This window comes from Corapipo altera, unplaced genomic scaffold (genome assembly GCF_003945725.1).
Source record: "Corapipo altera isolate COAL_440 unplaced genomic scaffold, ASM394572v1 63, whole genome shotgun sequence".
Classification (NCBI taxonomy): Eukaryota; Metazoa; Chordata; class Aves; order Passeriformes; family Pipridae; genus Corapipo; species Corapipo altera.
Window position 1 is genome coordinate 1,627,166 of NW_020884928.1, and position 12,376 is coordinate 1,639,541.

General features: G+C 37.0%; 1 protein-coding gene and 1 long non-coding RNA gene across 8 annotated transcripts in view; one reads left to right on the forward strand and one right to left on the reverse strand.

Moving 5' to 3' along the window:
* The window catches only part of ARMC3 (armadillo repeat containing 3), a 61,220-nt gene that overhangs the window by 13,081 nt on the left and 35,763 nt on the right, over window positions 1–12,376 (reverse strand). For all 7 annotated transcript variants that reach the window (XM_027658680.1, XM_027658677.1, XM_027658681.1 and 4 more), the window contains 2 exons: window positions 3,614–3,863; window positions 2,358–2,494 (listed from right to left, as the gene is read on the reverse strand). In XM_027658680.1, the coding sequence (XP_027514481.1) occupies window positions 2,358–2,494; window positions 3,614–3,863 (387 nt within the window). The remainder of the gene's footprint in view (window positions 1–2,357; window positions 2,495–3,613; window positions 3,864–12,376) is intronic.
* LOC113954417 lies at window positions 2,686–7,074 on the forward strand. Its single transcript, XR_003530192.1, has 3 exons — window positions 2,686–2,966; window positions 5,376–5,490; window positions 6,808–7,074. It is a non-coding gene; the product is annotated as an uncharacterized LOC113954417 (long non-coding RNA).

The following is a 12,376-nucleotide window of genomic DNA, read 5'->3' on the forward strand; positions in this document are numbered from 1 at the left end:
CCTTCTCTTATAGAAGCGAGCAATGGGAGAAGATAGTGGAAGAGCAGTTCAGGCTATTTGTCTACAGCATATTGCAGATAAGCAGCAAATAATACAGGGAAGAATTTTAAAGGGGAAAATGAATAAAGAAAGGCTAATGTGTTCAACAGTGTCTAAACCAGATGACATTACAGGCACAATGGCACATTACCCTCATTTAGAGGAGAGACAAGCTAAAACTGGACAAATACAGTTGCACCAAAAATTCTGTGAAGAGCCAAAACCCAAAAAAAAAAAAAAATTCAAACAGAAATGGAAACACTACCAACAGGATAGAAAAAGTAAGGGACAAACCCAAAAGATGCACGGGCAAAGTGAGACACAACTGTTCAGGGACTGAAACAAATGTTTCATATGCTATGAGTCAGAGAGGAAAACGTAGGCCTATTACTCAATGTGGGAAGAAAACTCATAACAGATGGCACAGAAAATACTGAAGTGTCTGATGATCCCTTTTTTGCTTCAGTTTTCATAAAAAGGTTTCAGGCTGATGCCTGGCAGTAATATTAACAAGGAGGTAGAAACAGTAGTCTTAACATGTCTAGAGTAAGTTTGAGGAGACAAAGTTAGCAGTCCCTGAGGACACTTACCTCATACCACTCTACGAATTTGCAAAAGCGACATTGTAAATATTTATAATTGTATTTGAAAATTCTAGATGCCTGGAGAGTGGAGAAGGGCAAAGATACTATCTAGATTTGAAAAACTAAGAACAAGGAAATTATAATAGATATCATGGTACCAAATTTCAGTGTCCAAAGAAAACCATATCAAATTATTAAACAATCAGTTTGCAAACAACAGATGAGAAATAGCCATTATGTATTTGTCAAGAATAAGTCATGTAAAGTGAATGTAATCCTTGCTGTGATAGGGTGACTTGATGTATAGCTAGAAAAAGTAGATGTGAGATATGAGTTGACTTTGAGATATGTTTTGACTTTAATAAGTCTTTTCACATATTCCTACTTGAATACTCGTGAGCAAATCAAGGAAATATGATCTATATAAAAAAAACATGAAGTAGTGCCTGACTAGTTGAAAAACTATGCTTAATGTATTATTATCAATAATATCCTGTCAAACTGGAAGGACACATTACAATTAGAGTCCTACTTTGATACTGTAACAAAGAAGGGATTAAACAAGAACAGTGCCATATGCGAGATAAATAAAATAATTACTGAGCTTTATTTGATGGTGGTATGACCTCATCTGACGTACCTCATCCAGGGTGGGAGATGACACTTCAAAATGGTATAAATAAAGAAGAAAAATTGAGAGATGTGTAACAAAATGATAAAAGATTTCAAAATAAAATCAGTTTAACATTTTTATTTTGTCATGAAAAAGAAACTGAGAGAGGAACATGGAAAATGAGAAAATTCAGTAAGTTAAATTGCTATAAAAAATGGTTATTTCAATCCCATTGCAAGTAAGACAACATGTAGTTGGATTGATTTGCTATAAGGGATATTTAAACTCAGAAACCCCTTCTAATTGTAAGGATACTCCAGCACTGGAACAGGTTACCTCAGAAAGTTGTGAAACCCCATCAGAATCAGTATTTACACCAAACAAGCCAAAACACGTCAGTGTACCTTACTCAGTCTTACAGTAGATAGATGGATAACATCACCTTTGAGGTCCCATCATGATCTAAACTTTAGAGAGTCTCACTTTGCAGAATTCCCTCATAGAGGGATTTTAAGTATTCATGCAGTTATCAGAGAAGTGCCCAGCAGAGGGAGCAGGGCAATTACATATATTTTAATTTAACAGTAACTAAAAGTCACCCTGTCTGAGGAGTCCTGTGTCATAATTCTTATAACCTAAACTAGCTTTTGTAATTCAGATATTAATATATGGAACTGGGAGCTTCTAAGAAGGAATAAAATAGAGTCACTTTTACATGACACTTCAGCACACCTGCAGTTAACCAGAGATTGTAAATCAAATCTAGCCTGTGCATAATAAGTACAATTTACTGTATATTAAACTTAGTCTGAAACCTTTATTTCAGTTTGAAATGTATGGGGCACTGTAGTTCCTAATTTTGACTGATATAAGCAATCTTCAATCTAAAGCCTAATTCAGTCACAGAAACAATAAATGCTTTATAATTCCAGACAGTTCTCCCTACAGGCTTATATTTTGTCTGAAAACCTCTGTTCCTAAAAATCAATAGCATTTCATCCGTAACATCTGTGGTGCAAAAGTAGTTTCTGCTTACCAAAAAGCTTTGTTATTCTGCTATAAATACGTAAAGATTGGCTTAAATTGAGTTTTCACATCAAAAATTTCCTATTTCCACTCACCCTAGCCTGCATAGTTCAACAGCGGTTGGTTCATCACTTGCACAGACCGTAACAGCCCAACAGGCATTTCTTCGGACTTCTTCATTCTTAGAATGCAGCAGTTCAACGAGTGGTCCCAGTCCACCTGCATTTCTTAACTATGAAAAAGTGAAGACATTGCCACTTACCTCTTTCATCTATCCGAGCAAGAACAGCCTGTGAAATTCGCCTTCCAGACAACCTGTGCTGGGCTGGTAGAAAGGTCATTTATGGGTATTCTGTGTTCCCGTGAGCTCTGCATAGGCTGGAACTGAAGTGAGCTTCAGAGTAGTACAAGACAGACATCCCTTCTGGCTCTGCCTTACTCTTCAGTTATTAGGCTGCGGTGTGGAACCTGAAGAGACTATGCAACCCAAAACTGCCACAGAGAGTTACACAGCTTTTTCTGTGTTCTGTTGCCTCCCAGCAACTAATTTACATCACAATACATTTGAATCTGTATTGCATGCATGACAATCTTATTAACATCCTATTCTCTTGTGTGCTACAGTATCTTTCCTATACATGCTGGAGGAAATATTGCTCATTTGGATTTTTGAAGAGAAAGACATTTTAAGGACACTGAAAGAGGTAGATTAATTATCTGTGCCCCTTATTCATGTCCTAATTAACAAACCTGACCCATGAGAAAACCCCATCTTATGATTTATGAATGCACATAGCATCATTCTTCTTTATAAAAATACTATGACCAATTCATAAACAGCAAAGAGTTCAACTTGCTGGATGTCACTGATCAAGGGATTAATTATATTTTGAGTTTTGTCTGAATTACATTTAGTCCGTGCACATCCAATATCTCATTAAGCAAGGTCTGACATTGCCATTCAGGCTTTGAAAGTGGGCAACAGAACACTGAGGGAGAGTAAAGAGGACTGAACTTCTCGTGTTCAAAGTTCAGCTGAAAGAAACCTTTAATGTTCCTTAACATGGGGATCAAGATATAGCCCTGATAAAAGCTCATGGAAGCCAATGAAAAGCTGCAAAGCATTAATTTGGGGCAAGCAAACACAGTAGTGAAAATACAAATTAAAGAAAGCCCTTTCCAAAATCTCATGAAAAACTGAGCTTAAACTCAGTAGAACAAGCCTATGACAAAGATAAAGAAATCTAGAAAGCTCAAAACTTCTAGAACAGACAGATTCCAGGTTAATTTAACTCCGACCTCAGAATCTAGAAATGTTATCAATAATCACAACCTCAAAGAGTAGTTTTACCTCAGTTCTTGCAACAGCATCACAACCAAACGCAGCCACAGCGAACGCTGCTTTGCTCTGCACTTGGCTGTTGGTGGAGTGCAGTGGTTCCACAAGGGCACTCATGATCCCGTGGCTCTGGATGCTGACTCGGGATGACTCTTGCATGGCCAGATTTGTCAGCACTGTAACAGCATTGGCAACGGCTCCATCTCTCTGAGCACTCAAGGTATTCACTAATGGCTCAATTCCTTCAGCCTCAGCAACAGCACTAGCAAAATAAAGGAGGGGAAAAATATTTGTTATTTTAGGACCATCTTTCCTTCTTAGTGTGCTGTATTTACCAATTAAATTAGTATTATGTTTCAAGATTTAATTATGTATATATATGTGTGTGTGTGTGATTTATATATGACTCATGGTGTGAAGTTCAAGAGACACAACCTAAGCAGACAAACCAAGTCACAAACTTCTGGATTCTTTAAGTTACTACAGGATTCTTTCTGAGGTGTTGAACAAGTCAGTTAAATCCTGCATCTTCTTAAAGATGTATGATTTTTGTATTTTAGTTCCAGGCAAATGTTTCTGCAGACATTTATCACTTCTTGCCATAAACATTCTAGCACTACTTCTAATGAGGATTATAGTGCATGGAATGTCACATTTGTCTTTGTTCTGTCTCTGTAAATTTTTATTATCAGGTACCTAGGTAATATAAACATGGTCAACCAAGTTTCTGTCCTTCTTAGTGCAGTTCAGTGCAATGTAGGAATTACTGAGCTGGCTTTATACAAGTTAGACAGCAGGACAATAGCAGAGTCATCAGAACAGAGCTCAGGGCTGGCTATGACTGTGATTCCACATTAACTAGTCTATCAACAGCAGATCCAGTTTAAATGTTCCTTCTGTTCCCATGCATCCATGGTTGAAGGGTGCTGCCTCTCAGCAGAGCTGAGATGAATGCTCGTGTGGCCAAGTTCTAAGCTAGGCATGCAAAACTAACCATTTCCAAATAAAATTGGTGAGTTTGTTGGGATTTTTTTTCTAAGGATCATTTCACAGATTTAGGTTAGAAAACATCCAAGAAAAAAACCATAGCTGAAGAAGCACTACTAAGGAAATAGCAACTTCAGGCACAACACAGCAGAAGGTGCAGGGAGCTGCACTATTAGAGGATATATAATTTTACTTTGGGCTCATCTGTTAAACAAAAGTTGGCAATGGGAATGTGCAGATGGCAATTTGAATTTTCCCTGCAACTGCTTTTTATACCCTCTTTTAGTACATTTTACCTACATCAAAAACATAAAAAGCTCTTCAACGGAGGAGTGTACACTTTTTATAAATTTTGCTACATTTCTCTGGACACATTAAATAAAAAGAGAAATCTGCATGTAAACATCTTTTATTGTAACAGCCTCTTACCAAAATCTGACTAACCTTTTGATAAGTTTCACAGTTACAAAATAAACACAAGCTTAGAAGTATCACATATAAAAGAAACCATTATACTATCAAAGACTGCCGGGGCACTGATGAAAACTAAAAACCATCAGGAAAGCTGATAGTCACACTCCTATGCAAACAGGACAGAAAGCAGAATACATGCCAGCCTTTGCTATGTAATCCCATTACATGGGCAACATAATGTAGATCTTACTGTGAACTCATGTTGGTGCAAGTATTTCCAGACTGTCACAGAGGGGGATGCAGGTGCTCCTGAGCATACCTGGAAAGAATCAGCAGAGGCTAATGGGGTTTGTCACTCTGATCTCTGCCTCAGGTACAAGGCCATGGAAGCTCACAAATAGTGCTGGTGCATGGATCTAAGGAAGGCTGGCAGGCAGTAGTTCCCTCTTTGGAAAACCAGGGAAAAGGCAGCAATCCAGGAACTGAAGGTGAGCGAGCTTATTAGCTTGGGTGTGTGTTAAGATATAGGGTTAGTTTGGTGTTGGCTAATGAATCCATCTGGAGCACCAGTAGCTTTAATGCAAGCACTTCAATCTCTGTTCAGAAGTGAGCCCCATGTTTTCAGATGTCCCACACTACACTCCTCTGACTGTCTTCAAGTAGCTGGATTTCCCTTTACCTTCCTTCCTTGACCAGATGAAGAAGATGTAAAAATGTTTTGTTTGGTGGGTTGCTTTTTTGTTGTTGTTGATTTGGTTTGGGTTTTTTTACTTAGGTAAGGCCCCTGAATTTCTAGGTTCTTTGGTTAATACTGACTGTCTTCTCTTTGCCATGAAATTTTATCCAAATTTCCAGCTTCAGGACTTTTGTAGCTCTATCCAGGCTGCTGTATATGAAAAAATCCTGGACATGTTGATTGCACATGTAAGAATCAGCTACCCACCACATGTATCACGGGTTTGCTGGAAAACATCACACTCACAGCACATTTAACAATGTCACAATGTACCAGCTGGCAAAGTGTGGGAGAGACTCACATACATGCACATGGCCATACACAGTAAGGCATGTCCATAAAGTATCAGATTTACAGCATCACACAGTACATACACACATATCTTATGCAGGAAGGAAAAACCCCAAAAAACCAAAACCAAACAGTTTCTCCTTTACGACGGATACAAAGAAATTCCAGGATTTATGGGACAGATTAACTACTCATGAAATGCATCACTACATCTCACAGGTGTAGTATATCCAATACTTCTGCAGTAAGTACAGGACTTACTATTCCAATACTGCACCCAAGAACACATGTATTCTCCCACAGGAAATCCTAGTAAACATATTGTCCCTCACAGACTGGTTACAGAATGATACACAGCACTGAATGACGTAGCCAATCACATTATAAGCAGATTTACTATAATTTCCATAAAGACAGCAAGTACACAAGCACTTAACAAAAGAGCAAGGTGACAGCTCCTCGTGTGTTCAGAGCTGACCTCAGCGAGGTACAGAGCACACCCAATTTTCTCAAGTGCCACTCAACTTCAAAAAGGTTGAGAACCACTGATTTAGAAGATCATACATATTTATTTCAGATCTGTGTTCTGCACAGACTCATTCTGAATCACAGTTTCAGGAGTATAGTTTAATCAAGTAGAACAACTGATCACAAGGCAAAAAGATTTTGTTACAAGTGACAACAGCAGGGAACAGGAGCTGAAGGTAACCAGTACCTTTGAGAATATGTTTTTAAGAGGCCATGAACATCTGGGGCCAGTGCTTTGTTCTGATAACAGGGAGACATATACAAGAGATTCTGAGGGAAGAAGGAAGAACGGGGAATCCACAGTTCAACTCAATCCTACTCCACAGCCCTCTGGAGAACACAGAAATAGCACTGTCACCCTGGGCCACGGAGCCTGACCTCAAAAGGGAGATGAAAGAATGAACATGCTTAAGTTCTTAAGGTGCTGAAATAATACAACATTAAGATCTAACTATGGAGGTACTTGTTCCTTTCCTTCCTGGGCAGAGGCATGGATGGTGTAATTCTTTTATTATAAGGCAACAAAAGTTGGAGAAAGTTTTTACCAGCACTGTCTTTGCTTAACGCAGATCAGCCGTAGCCTCCCTCCCTGCCTCCAGAACACTCTCCTTCAGACACATCCTACTGAGATGGTGCACTTTATCAGTGTTCCCACTACAGAACTACATCCTCAAGGAAGAAGTGTGCCTTGGTTTAGCTGGAAAATAGTGTTCACTTTTTGATGTGGAAAAGGAGTAAATTATATAAATCCACAGGAGTAAATTATATAAATCCACAGGATTTTTTCCCCTCCATGTTGTGTAAATATTCAAAATACATTAACTTTCCTAAATATGGAGAAAAAAGGTTAGGTTAAAGGAAAGAAGAAAATGACAAGAGGGAAAAAAAAAAGATGTTAAATTTGCAACATCCCCAGTTTTTGTTCAAAAGTGGAAGCTGTCTATTTGAAATACAAACAACAAGAAAAACCAGACAAGATAGGTGTAGGAGTTGCAGAGCTTAAATTACTTTTAAAATAATTCAAATGTTTTGAATTATAAGCCCATATTATGATCATTAGAATGCCTAACCCATCATGCATTTACTTTAACCCTAAGGACCTTAACCAGGCTCTTTAGTGAAACAGTAAAATTCTGACTACAATTGGATTCAAATGACTGTATTCAAGAATAGGTAAAATATTTTTCCCAACTGTCATTGGAAAGTCAAATATTAAAAGGTCAGATAATAAATATTTAATTTATTAATTTTAAATATACATTGTAACACATTATTAACAGATATTCTTGAACATTCTTTAAAAGATAATTTAAGACTAAAAGAATAAATGCTGAAAAGTGAAAAAACCAAACATTTTCTTTACTGCTTTTACTGTAAAAATAAGTTAAATGTTGTAAATAAAATCATTACCAAAAGTTTCACAATACAAACTTTTTTTTCAGCAGATACTTTGGAGATTTATACGAATGTGACTGAACTGAATATTTTGTTGCTTTAGGTGTCTGGGGTGCAACAGGAAAGTTCCGATGTTGTTAAGAGTGTTGTGAAAACAATAATCAGTAAAAATTTGACCAAAACTCTGTGGGTTTATTTTATTTTTAGGACTGTAAGCATTTTAGGGCATGAACCACCTCTTTGTTGGCATCATAGTAAGCATAACAGTTCTGGTCTGTGACCAAGCCTTCTAGCTATGGCAAGAAAAATAACAGATTATTTACTTAGTGCATAGGGAATGGTCCAGCTAGCTTTTCCTCCTGAAAAGAGGTCTAGCCTAAGGGAGAAAGCAACTAATAGTGTTCAAAGAGCTGCCAGAAACTCTTGAGACTGCCCTCCAAACCTCCAACCTGAACGACCTTCCAGGGAGGGGAGATAGAGGGGAAGAGCAGTGATGCAGTTTGACACCACTGTTTGCTCTGCATTGTACTGAATTTACACTGGTGAGATTGACACTTCATAAAAATGATAAAGTATGTTTGGTATTGCTTCTTCTACCACAACTGAACATAAACTGGTTTATATTAAATTATATTTTTATTCACTTCTATGCTGTTTACTCCCCCCTTCCGACTGAGGATTTAACATAATTTCTGCTCAGAAAAAATTCAGATTTTTCCTCCTCACAAAAGCCATTGGACTCCTTAGGGACTTCATTTTTTTCAAACGTGTTTTCAACTGCATGTTTAATTTCTGTGTAAAATTACTGTGATTGTGTGTGAGGTGCTTAGCTAGCCATTTATGGCTGTGCATATCTCATTTTCATACATAATTGCATGTAAATTATGCATAAGAATTATGCATCTAATTACACATACATTTTTTAAAATCAACTCTATCTGTTGTTAAATCGCATGACTTCTTTTTTCACACATGGCATTTTTGATCCAGCTCTCTTATGCAATTTCTGAGAAACAATATCATAACCAGAAGTTTGAAAAACCTTCAAGAAATAGCTTCCTTTTAATCCCTTAAATGTATTAGTACTCTTCATTTGCCTTGTTATGCCAGCAGAATATGCACATCCAATAAATGTCTTCTGCATTTAGCAAAAATTTCACTTTGTGATTTAATTATTTTCAAAAGCAATTGACTGTTGTATGTAGTCACCTGTGTTTTATTTAAAAACTAATATTACTTCCGTTTTCTTCACTATACAAGGGAAATTAATGTCAGTATGTTTATTCTGAGTAAGAGAACCTAGCACAGGAGACTCTGATCTACAATTTGAGGCCCCTTTGTGCTCCAATAAAAATACTGATGATATCAACGAACCATATTAATTTTTCATTTCAGGAACTGAACCTTCTATTTCTATTTTATAATGACAAGTAGCTTGTTAAAACATCAACAAACCCAAAACTCAATAAACCTCACAGTCTGGAAGCAATAAAACCTTAAACTGTCTGGGTTAGCAGAGACTTAATACCTGACTCTCATTTAGCAACTCACAGAGATATTCTAAGGTCTATCACTGAATTCATCTGACAAAGTTACATAGATTTCAGTTCTAAAACTGCAGTATACTTAATTTAAAATATTACAGGCACATTGGTAATGAGCTATCTGTTCATGATATCTAAGACTTTCAACTATAATATTATTTGCAACCTTTTTTAAGAATTTCTGACACTTCCACTATTATGTGGAAGGCTTGAGATTCAGCAACAAAATCTCTTTTTACTCCTGAAAGATCCCATGTACCTTCAGTCAGGATAAGCTAATGAAAAAGACACCATCCTCCTCTCTCTTTTTTCTGATCCAAGAAGTAGTGCATGCAAAAATGAGTAACTCAGCACAAATATTGTGAGCCTGGAGCCCACACTGTTACAGTAGCAAAATAACAGGGAATATGCAGGTGTTGCCACAGCAACCTTCATGGAGGTGTAAGGGAAGGAAGGAAAATGCCAAATCAGGGTCCTCACAACAACTCTTCTGAACACAGGGAATGAGAATATGGTGGCTTTTCTTCGTCTTCGGGAGCAGCAGCTGAGGAAGGACAAAAAAGCTGTGCCAAGTCAGTCTCTACACACAGTACTTTGGACTGTGAAACCTGACACCGTCTTTCACTTCTGGATAACTCTTTTCTGGATAACACTGAACTTATCTCAAATGTCAGGAGACTGTTTTGCCTTGCTAAAAGCTCAAGCTCTTACAGTGATTCAGAGGGGAGAAATCTATGCTTTTAGTTTTCTCTCTTAAAATTACATCTCTAAGAAAATACACATATACTACTATGTTAAGATAAAATTACTGAGGCTGCATGTCAAAATGCTAAAGTTACTTGTGAAAGCTTACTTCTACCCTCTTATGTATAAGACAGTCCGAGTAGACAACATGCCACAGGTTAAATTCACAGCATGGTCAGCCATAACCCTGCAATTCCCTAACAGACACTTAAAATAAACAAATTCACACCACAGTAAAGTTAAAACGTACACTTAAATAATTTGCATTTAATTTAGAAATATACTACAAAGAAAATGCGCATGCAAAGCACCAATAAATTTGTCTGAAATTTACTCATAAGTAAAATAACCCTTACCACTTTAAATTCATAAAAAGTGTAATTTATCTCAGTGCGTGCCACTGAATGTCACTGCAGGGATACACACTCAAGGGTAATCATTGTACTTGTGCCACTAGATGAAAGAAAGTTTTCTCTCCCAGGTTTAGAAGTCTCCATCGGAGAAGAAGAATGTTTCACCTGATCCCATAGAAATCTACCATGGGAAGTTATAGGTCCTCCAAGTGACATGGAAGTTACATATGCTCCAAGTGAAATTCCAGCCTTCCATGGCTAAGATAGTGATCATACTGCAAGGCTTAGAAGGTAGGGGAGTACCAACAGCCCAGAAGATTTTGCTATATTAACAAGGACTTGAATTTCTACATAGTTATCATTACCCCAATTCAATTCAAAGTGTTCTGTTTTCTGTCTGAACCTATTTTGGATATACTTAGGTTCCCATCCACTTCAGGATGCAGTGACATGAGATCTGTGTTAGATAGAGATGAATGCTCTGTATTGGTCTTTGTCTTCAGTTGCCTGATAGGCAACAAAGTTAAAAACAACAGCAACAAAAACCCAGGAAAATGCATAACAATTTTGTTTTTTTGTAAAGAAGAACTGTACTGAGACCAAAACAGCTACAGTGTCTGACAGTACAGAGGGACTTTTCCATACAGCCACACTTTCACAAATGTAAGAGAAAAATACAACAGCTGGCTGTACAAAACAGCAGGGCATGATTCAGGGTACTGTCCATGGGTTGTGTATCAGTCATCTGATGTGATGTTAAAGTCTTAGAGGGAACACATTTCTGAATGACATCCCAGCATTAGGACTTAACTCAGTTTTTCTGTCAAGGGAAAAATTTACCATAAAACATTTTGCAGTTTTCAGTGGAACAATACATAAATGACTGTGTTGGTTTTTTATTTATTTTTTATTAGAAAGTATCCCCCACACTATGGATATACAGTAAGAGAAAAGAAAAAGAGGAAGCTGTTCATGGCATGACATAACTCTTTGTATTTTACAGGCTGCAGCAGAATGAATGCTAATATAAAAAATAATAGCACAAACCACAAAACCCAAAAAAATCCCTTTACCTTGCAGCACATGAGCTCAAAAATATAATTCTGACACTAGGGGTCAGTATTAAAACATATTACATCTACACAATACCGCCAGCAGCATTCTATTGTTGATTTCCTCCTTCAAAAAAAACCAACTTATGTCATAAAGAACTATAAAACCATAAAAAAGACAAACCCTATAGTAGATTACCACCTATTTATGTTATTAAATGTAGCTCTTGTGCTAGAAATTTGTGTTCCTGTTCTCATAAATTAACACATATATTCATGCAAATGTATTACCTTACGTAATATCCACGCTTCAATATTTATATGAATTAGGTTCCATCTACAGTCTTGAAAGAGAAAAGCTATTATTAAGTTTTCCATTTTTTAATAGGGAAGATTACTACCTAATGGTATTACTACCTAATGGTAGTAATCACTGCTTCCTAATAATAACAACAATATTTTGAATGTAAGAACACTGGATGTTCTTTAAATTCATTCCTTGACAGCCATACCCATCTTACAAACAGTAAAAAGTCTGTTGTGGGTACTGAAAATCTCAGTTTAAAAAGGTGAGAGACTCTCACTACAGGTGAGCATTATCCACATGGAACAGACTGAGGACGTATTTTGAGTCCTTAGATCAATGTATGAATTTCAGTTTGGAATAGATACAACGTCCACTGAAGTTAAGGGAACAACTTGCTTTCTCCTCGCTGGGCACTGTCCATAAC